Source organism: Notolabrus celidotus, chromosome 7 (assembly GCF_009762535.1).
Source record: "Notolabrus celidotus isolate fNotCel1 chromosome 7, fNotCel1.pri, whole genome shotgun sequence".
Lineage (NCBI taxonomy): Eukaryota > Metazoa > Chordata > Actinopteri > Labriformes > Labridae > Notolabrus > Notolabrus celidotus.
Window position 1 is genome coordinate 17,341,529 of NC_048278.1, and position 18,869 is coordinate 17,360,397.

Genomic DNA, 18,869 nt, shown 5'->3' on the forward strand with positions numbered 1-18,869 from the left:
CGTATCACATGTGATGCCTTGTGAGCCTTTTATGTTTCAGTCTATGATGTCATTTCCAGCCTTAAAACTTCCCAATAAGCCAATGACCACAAACATATACATAGATAAATGCACTTCCACTGTCACCTGTGACATATTGTGGCCACAGGATACTGTATCTTTGTCGCCAAAGAGGAATAAATGATACACCACTAAAATCTTTATGTATATTCTTAAAGCAGGCACTCTTTTTGTTTCAAATTTATTGAAATGATGTATAACTTACAGCGCTACTGATTCATATTAACAGCCAATTGTGACAGAGACAAACTCAATCTTATTAAAATGTGCAAATTGTGTAAAATTGTTCATAATCACAAAGAACCCCCCCCCCCCCCAAAAAAACATTCTATATATTCATCCTTTTTTTCTAATAAATAAAAAGAAATGCAAGGAAAAACTATTTGTGGCATCTAGTTTGCATGAAATACAAGAGACATAGTGTTTCAGATTCATGTAGAGATATTATAAAGCAACAATTTCTTAACTTCTCCAAGGTGTCACATTGTTTTCACAGATGCTGTCAACCAAGTGAAGTGTTTGAGGTGAACATCTGTTGGGCGTGTCAGGAAATACTAGCGGTACAAGTAAATCCTATCCACACTAAAGCATCCAATGATAATGTCCTGAGAGGATACTTAGTGGTTCCTGAACTCCTGCAACCAGCAGGTAGAGCCATCTCAGTCATTTCCCCCTCCTCATGTTGGCTTCATCTATATCAAAGACAATAAAGAATTTCAGAGTGACGATTCACATACAGATTCATTTCAGTTATAGTTGTTTTCATCACTGTCTTACTAGCATAGTCCTCTGGGGTCATAGGCTGTGTGATGATCTTTGTGAAAGCCTCCAGCCATTCCCTGCGTTCTTGCTCCACCTCACACATGAACACAAACTGTCTGCCTGGAGTCTGCAGTGTGATGCCACAGTGCCAGCGGCCCCCCCTGGAGCTCCGGCAGCTGCTCTCTGAGACAGAGTAACTGTGGCTCTCTGTGCCGATGAAGACAGCACCCAGTTCTGTGGCATCCTGACAGTAACAACGGCACAGAGGAACAATAAAAAGAGGAAGAAGTATGAGGTATTGATTGACAATTATGTACATTTTGAGTCACTTTAACTATCTGTGAATTACCAGAGGAGTTTTGAAATAGAGAAGCTTTCTGTTCATGGAACACAGTGTGAACCACCTCCTCTTGAATGGCTCCCGGTGCTAGAACAAGAAAAAGACAGATGAAACAATACACTATTTTAATTATTCAGATATACAAGGATACATGAATCTGAAAATGTGTTCATCTTTAATTTAGTTGACAGACCGTTGGGCCAGTTTTCTCCATGTAGCCCTCCTTCAAACAGTGTCTTGTTATTTTAGGTAATAACTGTGCAAAGAAACACAAATAACATCATTGAGTTTTTGAAATTTGAAGATAATTCAACAGCTTCTCTTTGATTGAATCTTTTCTCACTTCACTGGTTCGAAGGGTTGGATGTTTCTTCTGGAGGTATGCCAAGCGGGTTGCCCGGATTGCATTGAACAAGGACACAATTACCTGGAAAGCATCAAATATTGGAGTACATTAGCTGCATCCCTAAAACTGTACTCTCTGAACAGTTTTTTACACTTCAAGTTGAAAGGGAGAGATTAAGACAGAGCTATTTAAACAAAGCCATGTTGAAATGCTCCTGAATTACCTGCTCTAAAGGCAGCATTGAACCTCTAGCACTCACCTGTCCGTTCTCATGATACACAAATAGATTCCTGGTACGTTCCTCCTGCAGGTATGAGATCTGCAGCCCGTGAGCATGAGCGATTTTCTCAGGCTGGAAAACTGCATTTAGATCCTTCATGGAGATTACAGCTTTGGGAACCTTGGACTTTGATTGAAAGATAAATAAACAAAAAAAAGTAAGTTCATAAAAAAATTGCAGACAAAACAATGATATTGCAAAAGAGCTCCTCACATCCTCTTTGGTGAAGTATTTTAGGGTGAAGTCTTTTCGAGACAGCTGGAAGATCCTCTTCAGGAACTGCTTGTTGTCTTTGCCCTTCTTCCACAGTGTTGCCTCAAACATATCTGGTTTGACATCATATTTATAAAAGATATGTAAAGTGAGCAGAACTGTAAAACAAATGCTTATGATTCTAGGAGGATTACCTAAGCTGTAAGCATGCTGATAGATGGTGCTTTCTCCAGTGAATTCTCTTCTTTCATACTTTGCTCTGATCCACTGATCCTTGAGAACACTGAAATTCAAAACCAAACACCCATTATCACTTCTCCTTCATGGATGAAACATAAGAGCTGAGTAAATACCATTAACATACACATATCACAGATGAGTGAGTCTATATAATGTCTATGCTATCTGCTCCACTATATTGTCCAGCTCTAAGCCTTTGTTCCTCTTTCTTTACTTTTCCACTCCCATTCAGTAAATACAGCATTTGTGAAATTTTCACCCTTTACTTCCCTGCACCAACCATGTGAATGGATGGTAAACATGCAAATAACCACTCACACACAGTCCTTTTGTTGTGGCCGGTAGTAGAAGTCAGGAATACACTTCTCAAAAATGGCTTTGGCTTCAGAATTCCCCCTCTCTTTCATGAACTGCAAACATAGGATTTAAGATTGTAAAAAGTAAGAGACTGTAGATTAATATTCAGTTACATTTGACCTGATATCAAGTGACCAGCACAGTTTTTTACATGTCTGACAATGTGAATGAAAAATAATGCGGTGCTCACAAGACATGTAAAAATCATTAAAAACTACAAACCAATACCTCAACTACTGAATCTTCCCACAGATCCAGACGGATAGATTTCATTCTGCTGACTGCTGGCAAATTTCGGTGCAACCCTGAACAGTTCAGGCACACAAAAATACCAAGGGTGCATGAGGCCCAGCCAGGCTCTGTGAGCAAAAAAAAAAAAAATCAAACAACAGGTTTTCTTCAAGACAGAACTACATTCAGTACTAGCTCTCTGAGCAACAAATACAGTTCACAACACAATAAACGTGATGATAAGAGTTGCCTTTGAAGGCTAATGTGCTCTACAAATCACTTGGCTGAATTTAATTTACATCTATAAGGATTTATTTCCCTTTGTCTCCCATCTCTCTCTCACACCCACACATACACTGTTAACTATCGCTGTCAGTGACTGTGTCAAGCTGTTTAGAGTCATAAGAGGAACAGTAAGGTCATAACAGAGAAGACACAGTTGCTGCCACTTCCCTTTATTAAAGTGCATTAATATTATTTTGATATCATATATAATATACTACTTTAGAGATTGTCCTGTTACTAAACATCATGTGGCCCAATGTGCAGGTTACTCACTGACATTCATAAAAGTTCATAAATTGTGTTATTTGACATGAAAATCTGATCTTTTTTGACAAAACATGTTTTAAAACAGTCAGATAAATCACATAAAATTGAATCAGTAGCAGTTATGAATCTTCGTCAGTGTACTCACCAGGAACTCCACAGTCAGCGCACACGTTGTTACCTGGCTGCTGCACCAAATCAAGCAGGATTCTGTTATTTCTTTCCAGACTGGCCATAGGTGAGGGTATTTTACTTTCGTCAGACTGACAACGGAGACCCAACAAAAGAGCTACAAAGTATTAAATCCATCTTGATTCCACACACTGATTTATACAACGCTTCTCTGCTCTGTGGCAAGTGAAAAACACAGGTTCTTCTCAGCAGCCAGTGGTAAAGCATTTCCTCTCAACAGCGCAGTATCATGAAGTTTATTGTTCTGCACACAAATGCAGAGGTCCAGAAATAAAAGAGAAAGGAAGTGAAACAGACGTCAGTATGACACAGCCTGATTGACTTACAGAATAAAGCTTACAGACTTCTTTTAGTGCATACTAACCTCAGAGTGAGAATTGTACCCTGTGACTGAAATAACATAACTTGTTACATTACATTATTACAAATGTTGGAATTGATTTGTTCGGATTTGTCGTAGCCTTCAAGTAAATCGTACTTTAAACAGTAACAAGTTACAAGATTACCCTTCCCTTAAAGAATAACACTCAAGTTAAGTACAATTACTTTAAAATTCAACAAACAACAATAAGGCAGTGTTGCTTGAGGTCATGGCTGACAATTGTTAATACAAGTTACCCAGAGGTCTTAACTTGTATTTGAGCCCAATAATCAGATTGCACCTCTGCCTAATATTCTCTTGAATAAACAAAACAATCTTGTTAAAAACTGAATAAACATGTTCTTTTAACTTATGTGAAGTTGTAGCAGTCATTTTTGTGTTGATAAATCCCGATGTTTCAATAAAGTATGAGTAAATGTATAGTGTTTCATAACATGTATCTTAGATGTATGAAGCAGAACATTTTATTTGTCAATATTGTGATCTTCAGTTAAGATTTAAATATTGTTTCTGTGAAAACTGAAGGTGCACAAGTGATTAAGAATCAGCACTAGATTCTGATTCTGATCATTTGACACAAACCTGGACACTGCACAGCTGATTTTCATTTGACGAAGAAGCACCCCGGAACCAATCGAGCGGTCCTATAGTTTGACGTCGGACAGTTAAGTCTGTCGGGCAACAGCGGAAGGGCGAAGTTGTTGAGGCTCAATAATGATATTGTTATATGTGGTTGTTTATGTAATTTAATTAAGGAATATGTGGGTTGCCAGGCGATTCCTCTCGTCAGTCGCTCAAAGAAGTATGTATTTGTTGCATTGTTACATTGTTTTTCTTTTACTTTCTTTTTTCATTAATTGTAATTCTCAAACTAGCAATGCCTGGATATTTTACCTGAGCTAGTTTTAAATGAACTGCTGAACTGTTTCGGAGTTATTTAAGTATTAAGTTTTAATAGAGTTTTTTTTTTTTTTTTATCAGTGAGCTTGGCATTGTTTCGTTCACATTCACTTGTTTGAATGTTCTTTTTCCCGTGTTGTGGACTTGTCTTGTCACACCATGATGCTGCTGTATTTCTGCAGGTCGTTATGCAGGACGGTCCAGTTTGTTCTGTCGCCCTCAGCACGCCTCCCTTCCTGAGCTGGAGCTGCGGTACCTCCAGTGCACGTGCTGCTGGCGTAGCAGGGTCCCCGTGGCAGGCTTTGAGACCCTGGAAACCACTTTCTCCTCCTCCAGCTCAGATCCCTGCAAAGAAGACAGCAGACCTCTGGATGCGTGCTACACCTCCGAGCAACGAGAAACCATCCTCCACCTGCTTAACAACGCCTCGCTGGCAGAGCTGGCCGTCGTCAAGCTGCTTAGAGGCCGCAAGTCGCTCAACATTGTGGAGTACAGAACTCAAAACGGACCCTTTAAAACTCTGGAGAGTGTGGTGAATGTACCTTTGCTGAAGCACAAAAGCGCAGTCACTGTGTTCAACTCCATCCTCAGCCCGGTGAAGAAGGAGAAGAAAGTCAGGATTCAGCTGGCCAAGTTTATCAGGCCAGAGGTTGACAGGTCCTGGTTGGAGGTGAGGTTCGTTTGTGTGTGTATTGGATCAAGAAGCACACTTTATTGCCATTGTGCCATGCAACAGTTCTACAGAGCAAAACTGTACTTACAAATCAGAATCAGAATCAGAAATACTTTATTTATCCCACGGGGGAATTCAGTTGTTACAGAATGCTCATACACAGTATGAAAAAGTCAAAATATTTATAGAAAGAAGGAATAAAAAAGAAGATATAAATACGAATGAAATAATATGAATTTGATTAATAGTAAGTATATACGGAAATGCAGAATAGTTACAGTTCACTATGTACAAAAGCACTGGGAATGAAGGTATTATATACAGGATGTTGAAGTTACAATGTTACAATGTCATTTAGCAGACGCTTTTATCCAAAGCGATGTACATACGAGAACGAGAACAACACAAGCAAAGATCTAGACAAGAGGAAACAAGATCAGCAAGAGTAACAAAATGCTTCAAGTCAATTTGGGTGCAGGTACTGCCAAGCAGTGTGAAGGCAATGCACAAAAGTAAATAAGTATTTTTGTTCTTTTTTTTTCTTTTTCTTAAGAAAATAAGGAACATCTACAATGAAGCAACCAAACAATTTAAGATGTTTCATTATCATCAACTATTAACTTGTCATCACCACAATAACTACCAAAGTACCAAGTGCTGGGTCACTCAAGAGCTGAACACAGATTCCCAGAGTAGAGCAGGACAGTGTGAGTCAACTGTAGCTGGAAGACATGATCTGCCACTGGGGACAACAGTGGAGAAAAGTCTAGCTCCACTGTTGTGGCAGGGATATTGCACAGTGTATTGCACATTATTGTACAGAGTACAGAATATAGTTCAGTCATCAGAGGGAGGAGTTGTACTTTCTGATGGCCACACGCAGGAATGACTTCCTGTGGTGCATTTAGGGGGGATCATTTTTGCGCTGAATGGGCTTCTGTGATTCAGAACTGTCAAGAGAGTCAAGCTCCACCCGACAACATCACTGGCCTTACGGATCGGGTTTACAAGCATCCACAGTGCTCGGGAATGCCTGATCATTTTCATGTAGCGGTCTCTATTGTTATGGTAAATGGACTGGTACCCTTATATAGCGCTTTTCTAGTCTTTCTGACCACTCAAAGCGCTTTTACACTACCTGTCACATTCACCCGTATTCACTCACTGATGGAAGAGGCTGCTTTATAGTAGGGACCAACAGTATTAGCTGGAACGAACCGCCAACCTAATGTTATGCTATGCATGGCTTAGAATGGAGGTTCGGATGTGCATTGGATGCTAACAGCTGGCTTTTCTTTTTATTATCCTAAAATACAGGGGGAACAACCCTGAGACAGAGCCTCCCCTGAAAGAAAGAAAAAACAGCTGTGCCCACACCCCCAAACTAAAGAGGAGTTCCTACAGTAATTGTCCCCTTAATTGTAACATTAACACCTTCATTCTATATCTTTTCTCCGCTTTTAAACACCGCTTTTAAGATTTCAAGCCTCCTCCATCTTCATTTTTTAATATTAATTTAACATTGAGTCTTTTTGAAGATCTTTATTACACTCAGCCCAACTTTGTCTCACATTCATTCAAAGGCTCCTCCCACACTTTTAACAATGAATCCTCCTCGAGCCAATGACTTAACTCACATCTGTTCAGGCCCTCTTTTCCCGGTGAAACCACTTTAAACTTTCATCCATTTGAAAAAACATTGAATTTGGGGAAATGTATTGTCTCAAGGTCAAGGCAAGATTAATTAGTGACATCACTTGAATTAACATTCTTGACAAAGCCCACCCCTGACAGCCCTACCCAGACCCTGACTTTTGACTTTCCTACAAAAGGTCTGGTGTATCAGTTATCTCATTTCAGATGTTCAAAAAAAAATCTTGCCCATTAAAAAGAGAAGTATTTGCAGTTAACTCATACCATGATAATGTATTTGTTTTTTCCAGGATGCCAATGCAGTTGTGTCTATAGTATGTGGCACTAATAAAATTGCCTGGGCTCATGTTGACCGAGGAATGACTGTACTGGACTGGCAGCAGCTTGGGTGTCCAAATTTCTTAAGGGGGACATACATGGCCTCTGCTTACTTGAATGACGTGAGTATGACTTCAAGAGTCATGTTGTTACTGGCATTTTATAATGTAATAAACTTAAATAATTGTGTTTTTATAGGGATTTTGTTTTAACTCAACATTTGGGTTAAGTCTTGTTAAGGAATCTAGATACATATACAGCTGTACATATTTGTTATTTCCCTTTCTGCCACTAGGTTTCTTCAGTTGTGACACTCCTCCCATCAGCAGACTTCTACATAATAGAGAAATCCTCCCTCTCAGTCCAGAATACTGCACTGTTCCCCATCATGGCCCACATGAGGACTGTCGAGGCCATGTTGTTTACTCTGCTGGAGCCCAGAAACACACCACAAGACTCCAACATTCCTCCCAGGTGGGGTTAAGAGACACATTTATTTTGAAATGAGCTTGACTTTGGATTTTGGCACCTCAAACTAACACTACATTACACCTCGTATTATAGTTAATCTGATAGCCACTATCACAGTTTACGTCATCCTGGTGTTAGTCTCCTGCTATTTATCATGTTATACATAGACTGTATATATAATGGAAAGCGTTGCTCCGCCTTTTCCCATTGAACGGGTTTGAAGCCAAAATATCCCGTTCCAGAACGCAGACATCTTGTACATTTTCTGCAGCCAGAGTCTGCACAGTAAGGAATTTGTGTTTCCACGGTAATAAGCTCCGCCCTACAGCGTACCGTCAAATGGTCCTACGGAGTTTCTCTCTACGGCAGCTGTCAATCAAAGCAAACCCCGTTTTTTAACCTCTGATAACTAACGAAAAAGAAACTCGTTAGAAAAAAGAGGCCTTGAACACAAAACAGTCAAATAATAACAACAGCATACGGATGCGAGAAACGTTCATACGACGTGTATTTATTTTTTAAAGTTTGACCGCAGCCCCATTCAAATGAATGGGGGAGACAGAGTTGATGACCTATACTGCAGCCAGCCACTAGGAGGAGCAGCTCTTTCCGGCAGCCTCACTTCGAGCTGAGCAAGATGATGTCCATTTTCTTTTACAGTCTATGGTTATAGACTTTATCCCATAACAGTCACTTTTAGCACCTGGACTCTTCTACTTATGTTGTAATATATGCTGAATGTGGTTTGGCATTGTCTTACTGAAGTATGCAAGGTCTTCCCTCAAAAAGGCATCATCTTGATGGCAGCGTAGGTTGCCCCAAAACCTAGTGTTCAGCATTGATGGTGCCTTCTCAGATGTGTGAGCTACCCATGCTATGGCCACTTCTGTACTGTAGATGATGAAATCCCGATTTATTGCACTTTTACGCAAAAGAAACTGTTGCACTATTTGCTCACAGTCTCCCAAAGTGATGAACCTCTTCCCATCTTTACTACACAGAAACTCCGCCTCTCTTGAATGCCTTTTTTTTTTTACTTAGTCATGCTACTAACCTTTTGCAATTGTACCTATTTTTTTGGGAGGTGTTCTCTTTAGGTGTTTCATTTTAGCATTACAGAACTTTTTCAGTGTGTTGTTGTCCCTGTCCCAACTTTTATGAAACACGTTGCTGGCATCAAATTTAAAATGAGCATATATTGTTCATGAAACAATAACGTTTTCAGTTTCAACATGATTTGTTGTTTTTGCACTACTTCCAATTAAAAATGATATGACAATTTGCAAATCATCACAATCTGTTTTTATCCTATTTTTTTGTGTATTTACTTACCTTCTTACTTTGTCAATGTGTTGCTACAATTTAACTTCCCCTCTGGTGATCAATTTAGTTTGACTTTTTCTTATCTTGTTGTTTTAAGTAGCGTGGAGCATGAACCTTTTACTCCTTCTTCCTCTGCAGAGTTTTGAACATGATGCGTACCGCTGTCGGGCGTCACTTTGGACTCATGGTGGGCGAGTCGAGGACCAGCGGGGCACAGATGGTGAGTCAGCTGATGACTGAGTCAGTGACACAGAAGCTTCCCAGGATAAACATCCCCTCTGAGCTGCTGATGAAGTACAGGAATGCCTTCCAGTTGGGCAGCAGGAGGGGAGGGGAGGAACTCTGTGACGCCCTACTGCAGGCTGTGGCTTTCTACGAGCTGCTCAGTCAATCATCCAGCTAGCCCCCCACATCGACCGATCTGCACCTCGACAAACCTCTTGAATGGAACTCTGAGCCCATTTGGATTTTTACCCCCTTGAACAGATTTGGTGGTGGTGGTGGTTCATTGAATTTGTACTGTTACAAAACAACCTCATACCTGTTTTAATTTGGGATGCTGTGTACGGGTCTTTATGTCTGCTGTAACAAATATTCACTACAGGCAGTTGTATAAAGCAGTAACTTGTGTTTGTGATAAAAAGAACCCTCTTGGCCCTTTTTAAAGGATCCTGAAAAATGCAAATACTTAAATTAAAAAGTGCAAAAAAATACTCTGGTGGTCATTAACATCCTTATGTTATAAAAATATGACTAATTAAAATATTTTTCAGGGTGCTGGTGGCCTAGTGGTCTAAGCGCCCCACATACAGAGGCTACAGTCCTCGTTGCAGGGGTTGCCATTTCGATCCCTGGCCGGACGACCATTTCCTGCATGTCTTCACCCACTCTCTACTCCCCACATTTTCCTGTCATTTTTCAGCTGTGCTATAAAATGAAGGCAAAAAGGCCTAAAAATGTATATATGTGTATATAAAAAAAATGAAATGATCAACACAATTTTAAAAAATACATTTTTTATTTCATTTTCATGGTTGCACATGCACATAAAAACACTTCTACATCTCAGCTTCATAGAATTTAAGTATTTGGGCAAAGACAGTTTTCAGATTAAATGAATACTGAATAAATTAATATTGTGTACATTGAGGTAGTGAGGCTGTACTGACTTTTTACAGACTTTTCTCTAAGAGAAATCCTCAGCCAGGAGTTCAGTGGTCGACTTTGAAAGGCTCAGACGGTTTCTGTTGAGGTACTTCCGGCACCTAATGTGGGAGATAAATCATGAAAATGTAATCTGTACATATTACATTTTATTTGCATGTACAGATCTATTTTGTCAAGTTTGGGTTTCATACTTTGTGTTGACATTTCCTCACAAAATGATTTAAACAGAAGACTTTCTGACATTCTTCTGGATCTGACACAAGTTGATGGTAATTCGGTGATTTCCATTTTACTCTGACTTCCTTTTTTATGATGGTAGTCAAACTGGATTTTATTCTTTAGAAACCATGCTTTCATTGTAAATTAATTTGTATTTGATCATACTCATGGGTGTCTCTCTCACCTGACCGGCTCCTCTGTGTGTTGCTGCGCTCTCTGATAACGACAGATGCAGCGGAGGACTGGCATGTAGTCAACACTGACGGCTCTTCTGTTCCCCAACAGGCTGAAGGGTTTGGTGCACAGGATCTTTTTGCTCAGCTTGTACCTCTTTTGGTAAACACTAGAGGGGACAGGCATGATTATAACATGGTGAAACATATTCCCAAATTAGTGTTTGACAGATTAAAAAGCCACTTTTCATCTATGTTAGGAAGTTAAGAAAAGAATAGACCCACCATGGTTCACACAGAGGTTGAAGACTAAAGGTCAGGTTCTGTCTTTTCAGTGACGCAGGTGGTGTTAGTTTCTCAACCAGCTTCCCCCACTCTGTGTCTTCCAGTTCCTGCCTGTATTTCTGGGCTTTGTTCCACCCTTCAGACACTCGCCAACAACACCTGCAACACCCCAAGCCTTCAACAGCAGCCCGGATGTCTAACAGCCTCTCCTGGCTCCAACTCCTGCTGCCCTCTTCCTCTTCCCTCATCTCGTCCAACAAGCCGTCCTTTATTTCAGCTCCTGTCCAGACAAACTCCTCAGGTTTGCTTGAGTCTAAGGCAACAGGTGTGGCAGCAGGAAGGGTGGCATCAACATATGACATGATGTCAAAGAAGTCTGCCAAGGCATCCAAAAAGTTGGTTATCACTTCAGATTTAAGGTTTTCTGTTTTGTCTCTTGAGCTGTGTGCACTGGCACGAGCTCCCTTTGGTGAAGACGATGACCTGGGGGGAGTTGTGATCAAACTGGCAGACGATACGGTGTCAAATATTGGTGTTATATATTTCTTCCTGCTCAGCCTGGAGGTGGATCGATTTGATTTACTTTCTGTGGCTGACTCCTTTGGTCTGTCACCTTTGTCCAGCTGCTGGGTGTGAGGATGAATGCTAGAAGGTGCCAGCTCAGTTCCCTTCTCCAGGAGCTGGATTGAAGTTCCCTTGTCCCCAGTGGGGAGAAGAAGCATTAGGTTGGAGTACAGAAGAGGCACAGCTCTTCTCCAGCTCTCAGCTTGAAGCCTCAGGATGTTGTTCATGTCAATCTCAGACCAGAACTGGCACTGAAGAATCAAACAGGAAAATATTGACACAGAAATTCAATCTATCTTTGGAACTCATATAGAGTGGGTGATATAAAAACGTACCTGTAAAAGGCTTTGCAGTTTTTCACGGGTCACTGGAAGACCTAGCATGCTAGCGGTGCAGCCAGTTTCCCTATGAGGAAGTTGGGAGTCTACATTGTTCCCTCTTTCAACACTTGAGTCTAGAGAAGGAAATTGAAAAATACTAAACATTATCTGTAACACAATCATAGTCTATAAGGGGTTCTATGGCAGGGGCTCCCAAAGTGAGGGTCGGTCCCGAGTCACAAATGGGGGTTTGTGAGAGGTCTTCCAGAATGTTTTTTTTTTTTTTAAGTTATCTAAAAATATGTATTATTATTATTTATTTTAGTTTATTTACTTTGTTTTCTTATGTTTATCTTCCTTTTTGTTTGTACTTTTAATTCTGATTATTTTATTTTAAATGTATTTTATTCATGTTTTGATTATTCTGTTGTTTTGTATGATGTTTTATCCTTTGTGCAGCGTCTTTAAGTTTTTACAAAAAAGCTTTATAAATAAAATGTATTATTATTATTATTATTCCTTTATTATCACTATTATGTTTGTATTTTTTGTATTTATTTATTTTTCTTCTTTTTGTTGGTTTTGTATTACTTAAACAAAAATTGTTAACTTGTGGTGAACAAAGAAACACTGAAAAAATGCAAAAAAAAGTTTAAGTTATCTAAAAAAGTAAATTCTACCCATTATGATAAAAAATGCCAAAAATAGTAGCTAAACTTGAAATAAAACCTTGAAAATAGAAAATGTAATGAGTTTTCTGCCTTTCTTTTTGCAAGATGGCTCCAATGTTTAGGGTTAGTGAACCCCTGTTCTATGGGAACAACTTACAATGCTTATGAACAGGCTCCTTGGGAAGGCCTTCACCCTGAGATACTCGTCCTCCACCACTGTGCCCCCACAGCTGCAGCTGCAGCAGGCAGCGTCTGACATCTCCTCTGCAAAGTCTGAGGAGGCTGCAAACATCATCCAACTGCAGCTGCACATTCTCTGCTAAAGCCACCAGCTGCAGGTAGCTGCACACATCCACCTTGTAAAACACATAAATAGTTTATCACTAACAGGGTCATTATACACATATTTGACATCATACATTTGCATTTGTGGGGTCAAAGAGTTTTTCTTCTCTAAATAAGACAAGTGTGAGCTACTTACTCTTGCTGTTTTGAACAAAACTGTAGTTAACCAAAACTCAACTTACCTCTCAACTCATTTTTATTTATAAAGCACCTTTCATACATTCAAGCATGCAGCCCAAAGCGCTTCACAAAAGAACAGAGACAGAAAAGAACAGCAACAGATAAAATGATACAAGACTAAAACAAGATAGAAGAATGTGATGTGAAGTACTTTAGAAATAAAAATGAAATAAAATCAATTAAAATAAAATCAATCAATTAAATAAAATCAAATAAATACCAGAATAATAAAATAATTATAAATGAAGAAGATAGAATAAGATAGAATAAAAAATAGCAAAAATAACATACATCCAGAAAGCCAAACATGCATTTGAAAAAAATTGAAACTCTTCAGTGATTATGTTAAAAAAAACAATCCAACACTGCAGTCCCAAAATCCATGTAGAAATGAAGATTCTTTCACTTTGTCTTAATATATGCCAACTGACCTTCGTTTTATTGTACTTCTTTCAAATTGAATAGCCTTGTTTGATTTAGAGAAGCTCTGTTCATTTTATTTATTATTATTTTTATTATTATTATTTATTTATCTTTTCTTTCATTTTCATTTGGTTGTTATTGTGTTGTTTGTCCATTTGTTAAACCTTGAGATACAGCCATGCAGCTGTGAAAGTGAAAAATAATTAATGATAAAGCTGTGTTTTTGTTGTTATAAACTTCAATAAAAATACTATGGCAAAAAAAAGATAGAATAAAAAATAACATAAATAAAAATTATGCTAAAACAATGGTCATAAAAGTAATTAATGTAAGTCCAGGGCTAAAAGGAAATTATTCCAAGTTAAAAGCCAAATTAAAAAGGTGAGTCTTAAGTTTACTTTTAAAAACACCAAAACTTGACTTACCTCTGATGGGGCTTTGAAAATGATTTCCTCCATGCTGCAGTTGAATCTGTCTCTGAATAAAGGATCTGCGGAAGACATTTTTGGAATCACATTTTGTCCTATAATCTACTCCATTCAAAATCCCACAGTGTTTGTTTGTGTTTACCGTTTGTTGTCAGAATCACTGGTCTTTTAGTGGTTGTCATGAAAGTCTTAATGGCTGCAAGGAAACCAGCATCATCATCAAATATGACATCAACCTGTGTGAGCGGACAATTCAAACTTTTAAACCCAGACAAAACAAAGTTCATGTGCAGTCTCATACTGCATCATTAAATGTCACATCTTACAGTGTGGGCTTTACCTCTTCAAACAGAATGAGTGATGTGGCTGTTTTTTTGTTCTGTGGCCCTCTTTGATCAGAGCCCGTCGATGGATGATCAGAATTCTTGCAGTGTGGTTTTTCAGATGGCGCCAGGCCACCAGAGTGTAAGAGATCTGCTTTGTTCTTCATTTTAAAGTAGTTGGGTAAAGTGACAACAGCCGGATGACATTTTCCTTTGCGACCAGAGCGGCCGAGGCTCTGTGCAGCTTTCTTCTTGAAGGCAGTGGTGCCGTTTTTTGGAGTCACTGTTTTTCCTGTTAAAAAACAATAGAGTTAGAAGGCTTGTAGAGTCTTGATATGTCACTGAGGGAACCATATCACACATCGTTAATATTCAGGAGGGAAGAAAATGTCAGACTAATGTGGATTTTAAAGAGAACAGTGTCTTTGTCTTATTCTTACCAGGTAAAGTGTCAGGTTTAGGAGTGCAGCTGTAGTTGTTGAAATAGGTTGGCTTCAGCGGGTCCTTCCCTGTTGTCTCCACTAGGTGGGACTGAGTAGCCTCCTTCAACTGGGACAGAACACGGTGCCCACTCCGCTGTGAGGAGCAGTTCACTTCGAATACCTTTGATAAAAAAGGAAAAAGAGGAAAGATGATTCCTATTATAAAAAAGTTAAATCCTGATAATTCTTCCATGTGAAGTTGTGTGAACACGCCAAAAATGTTAATATACACTGTGTTCAAAATTATTATGCAAGTTGCATTTTTTTGAATATTTTAAAAACTATGTTAACCCTCATTTTCAAATTTATTAGGAAGACAGATCTAAGCCCTGAGATGCCATCCTGTCCTGGGAGTAACGTGAGGCATGTTACAGTGCATTGTGCTCATGCATGAACACAGCGTCTTCTTCACTTTAAAAATACAAAAGAGGATCGCCTCATGAACTGGCCTGCCTGCTTACCCAATCTCAACCCGACTGAGAACTTGTGGTCAATAATAAAGGAGATAATTTACAGTAATGGCAAGAAATACAGCTCAAAATAGCAGCTTTGGAAAGCCATACAAGGTGCAGCACAGTGTCAGCAGAGAAGACATCAGAAACCTCACTAAATCAGTTTACCAGCAACCTCTGACCCTCACTGATTTGTATACAAATCTAAAGAAAACTGTTTTTTTTGTTAAAGTTTGAATACAGTTGTAGTAAATATTATTGTTTTCAATCAATAGAATGTTTAAAATGGTGCCTAGTTTTTAATTTTCACAAGTTATATGCTCTTATCACCAACTTGCATAATAATTTAGCACGCTCATTTCTGCAGATTCTGCATTAATTTAAAAATACAGCCGACAAGCATTATTTTAACCACACAGTTGAAGAAATATATTCACTATCTAACTTCTTGACTAATTTGAAAACGACTGTTAACATAGTTTTTTAAAAGTATTCACAAAAGTTCAACTTGCATAATAATTTGGAACACGGTGTAATCCTCAGAAGAGGAGCACAATATATCAACATTTGCAATGTTATCAATTTTTTAAAGAAATGTATTCCCTTTAGACTTGCCAATTTTACATTTTTGATCATGTTTTCGTAAGAGCCGGTTTTGTTCTCAACGGTGAGCTTGTACTAAAATGTTTCACTGCCAAAAGCTCATGTCTAAAGACATGAAAACAGATGTAAATGACCGGCATTTGGTAGCAAAGGCTCAAAGATATTATTTTGGTCAGATTCATTCATTCATTCATTCATTTTAATTTGATGCTCAGACCATGATCACATGGTATGGAGCCACAGAACATAAATTACAAATAACAAAACAATATAATGATGGCACACGGCATGGTTGAAGTACAACAGATCTTACTTAAACACTGGAAGGACATTTTTCAGAAAAGCTCCTAATTTACAGATAAATTTTGGCTTATCTGATTGCAAGAGCAGAATTAATTTAAACACAGAGGGATGTTGAAACCTGGGTATGAACCTCTCTCTGTTATTCAGAATGCTTGTGTTCCTACATTCAAACATAATATGGTACTCATCCCCTACACGATCAGCATCAGACCTTGAAGCCGAGCTCCTGAGAGCAGGCGTACACAGAGGCCGTCTTGCCCACACCTGGAGGTCCTGTAATCAGCATGGTGTTACACAGCGACTCGTCCTCTGTCCCAGCCTCACCTAGGAAGTCTCCACAGTCCCATGAGTCTGCACAAGAACACAGTTGTTACTTTTACAAACAGAAACTACACACTTGGAAAATGCTTAGAAATCTGGCTCATACCATTGCTGTTTTCCTCTCGTCTCTTTTCCTCCATCTTTCTCCTCTCCTCATGGTCTGCCCTAAGTTTCCATTTTTGCAACCAACTAAAAACCAAAAAGGCTACAGTAAAACGTCTTTCTCACTTATCTGTGGAAGGGAAATGTAAATCAGACTAACCTTTGCAGTTTATTCACAGATCCAGAATTGCCAATGACTTCACTTGAATGCTGAGGACTGTATTTGTCCGTCCAGAGAACATCCTCGCAAATAAAATCTAGACAAAGGAAAAGAAAATGTTACATTCTTGCAATCATGATGGTACAAAACATTCCATAAGCAGAACAGGTTACCTGTTGGGGGATTGTCAGGGATTTTGTGTGACTGACCGGCAGCCCCAGTGTGATTTGTGAGACCAGAGTTCAGCTCACAGTTGTTCACCCGGGCTGCTGGACTCCCACTTTGCTGCCTCTGTCTGTGGGTGCGACTCAGCTTGCTACTCTTGGGCGGCTTCTTGACCATAAAGACAGCACTTTCCATCATACGGGGAACTGGTGTGTGACAGTGACCCATACCAGCAGCACCTTCTGCAGCGTGACTTGTCCGCAGGCGCTTTGGCACTCTCTCTGAAGTGTCAGTTCCCCGTTTTCTCTTCACTTTAAGTTGGCTCTGAAGCAAGATGAGATTCAGGGAGTTATCTGCTGATAGGAGAAAGAAATGCATGACTGGTCACAGCAGCATAAGTTCAGCGAGGTGTTAATGTTAAATTAAATCATGGTTATTCCAGATTTATAAAGGACCATCTCTAGATCTCACCGTTGGATCCTGCAGCCTGCAGCCCTTCACTAGCTTTCTTTTGTAAAGTGTTGAACACTGCTCGGGCTGGAAATGCAGGGTTAGATGTTTGGATGTCTTCCAGACAGCTGTGCAGAACGGAGGCTGACAGCTTTTCTCTACAGGACAACCTTCTCTTTGTCAGATGGGAAGTTGTTGACAAATGCTGCTGCTGGATTTCCTCTTGTTGCAAATCTTCACCCCGAGGAGTAAGCACAGATTTTTGCAGCCTCTCTCCAGACCTATCCGGCTTCCCATTTCTGCTCCGTTTGCTCCTGTTGTGCTGTGTTGTGTGCAAGAAAATCGGTGCTATCTTAATGTCTTTTACACTGAAAGTCTCCCTCTGCTTCACAAGTGGTTTGTCTTGTCTAGTAGATTTGCCAGCAACAGTATCTTTTGATTCATATTCGTCCTTTACTGCCAGCGAGGCTGATTCTTCTTCTGGTAATATTTCATCGTTTGAGCCGCTCGGGTGCGATAACATTATCACTTCGTCTATCCGCGGCTGGCCTCTGTGTGGGAATTTCTTTAACTCTTTGAGTTTATTTCGCATTGTTAAATTCATCGGCTGAAACGCTGTCTGGTTGCACTTTGGCTTACACATCATGTAGAGACGTAAGCGTTAGACGGAAGGGCTGGTATTTCACAGCGAACCAGCCTTCTCATTACGCACTATAGATGAATAAGTTGAAATATAAAAATATAAACACTACTATTGAAAACAGCAAACTCCTACACACTTACAGTTGTGGTGTCGCATCGGAAGAGTCCAAACCTCTGTGCAATGACGTTCAAATGAAGCGCGAGACGCTTAAAGGACGAGCCAAAGATCGTCTATGAAAAGACAAGACACATCAACCAACAATCAGTGGTGGTCCAATACAAGTGAAAGTCGCTCCGTTAAATTATACCTTGTACTCAACTAAATTTAATTTACTTTGTTACTGTCCACCACTGCCAACAATCCACACACTTTTATACAGTCTATGGTCCACACACTGTCCACACACTCCCAGCATTAATTATATTTCAGATGTCCACGCGCTTCATTTGGCAAAATTGTATTCTCACTGGTAATTAAAGACACTGATAATACGTTTATACCAGCTAGCAGAAATTACATATCATGGTATCTGCAACTTCCGTTTTCCTTTTCAAAATTATAAGGACCTTTCTACAGGGGCGTCATAGTGGGGGGAAAAGTGGGACTGACTACCTAGGGCCCAAGTGGGGGCCTTAATGGGCCTGAAATAAAATATGTTTTCTACTATGCATTTCTTTTGTTTTGTTATAACTACAATAAGATAACTAAAATTGTCTGAATAAATAAACACACATTCAGAATTTCTCTGTGAGATGCGCAGCTCATAGCTAAAGTGAGGAATTGTCATATTTTCATAGCAT

At 39.5% G+C, this 18,869-nt stretch overlaps 3 protein-coding genes across 6 annotated transcripts; 1 reads left to right on the forward strand and 2 right to left on the reverse strand.

The window, feature by feature from the left end:
- Positions 1 to 224: 224 nt before the first annotated feature.
- On the reverse strand, positions 225 to 4,693 carry LOC117815989 (arf-GAP with dual PH domain-containing protein 2-like). Of its 3 annotated transcripts, none has more exons than XM_034688038.1 (12): positions 4,535 to 4,693; positions 3,527 to 3,641; positions 2,827 to 2,957; positions 2,560 to 2,651; positions 2,196 to 2,284; positions 2,002 to 2,114; positions 1,768 to 1,914; positions 1,506 to 1,589; positions 1,356 to 1,418; positions 1,172 to 1,249; positions 838 to 1,066; positions 225 to 752 (listed from the first exon to the last, which is right to left on the reverse strand). In XM_034688038.1, exons 2-12 carry the CDS (start codon positions 3,612 to 3,614, stop codon positions 724 to 726), a joined length of 1,143 nt encoding a protein of 380 aa, XP_034543929.1. In that variant the 5' UTR covers positions 3,615 to 3,641; positions 4,535 to 4,693; the 3' UTR covers positions 225 to 723. The 3 variants fall into 3 exon arrangements, with proteins under 3 accessions (XP_034543929.1, XP_034543928.1, XP_034543930.1); XM_034688037.1 differs by having other exon boundaries at positions 3,527 to 3,814; XM_034688039.1 differs by lacking the exon at positions 4,535 to 4,693 and having other exon boundaries at positions 2,827 to 2,903; positions 3,527 to 4,519.
- tefm (transcription elongation factor, mitochondrial) lies at positions 4,598 to 10,003 on the forward strand. The gene is made up of 5 exons (XM_034688040.1): positions 4,598 to 4,754; positions 5,035 to 5,522; positions 7,469 to 7,618; positions 7,792 to 7,970; positions 9,429 to 10,003. The coding sequence occupies exons 1-5, from the start codon at positions 4,712 to 4,714 to the stop codon at positions 9,691 to 9,693; spliced, it is 1,125 nt and encodes a 374-aa protein (XP_034543931.1). The 5' UTR covers positions 4,598 to 4,711; the 3' UTR covers positions 9,694 to 10,003.
- Positions 10,004 to 10,289: 286 nt separating this feature from the next.
- Positions 10,290 to 18,319, reverse strand: atad5b (ATPase family AAA domain containing 5b). 2 transcript variants are annotated; one of them, XM_034688183.1, is made up of 14 exons: positions 17,448 to 18,319; positions 16,985 to 17,329; positions 16,812 to 16,908; positions 16,656 to 16,738; positions 16,440 to 16,579; positions 14,829 to 14,991; positions 14,406 to 14,680; positions 14,208 to 14,301; positions 14,063 to 14,127; positions 12,847 to 13,045; positions 12,034 to 12,152; positions 11,135 to 11,949; positions 10,861 to 11,019; positions 10,290 to 10,555 (listed from the first exon to the last, which is right to left on the reverse strand). In XM_034688183.1, the coding sequence occupies exons 1-14, from the start codon at positions 18,070 to 18,072 to the stop codon at positions 10,477 to 10,479; spliced, it is 3,258 nt and encodes a 1,085-aa protein (XP_034544074.1). In that variant the 5' UTR covers positions 18,073 to 18,319; the 3' UTR covers positions 10,290 to 10,476. The 2 variants fall into 2 exon arrangements, with proteins under 2 accessions (XP_034544074.1, XP_034544073.1); XM_034688182.1 differs by having other exon boundaries at positions 16,985 to 17,332.
- Between the last annotated feature and the right edge of the window lie 550 nt (positions 18,320 to 18,869).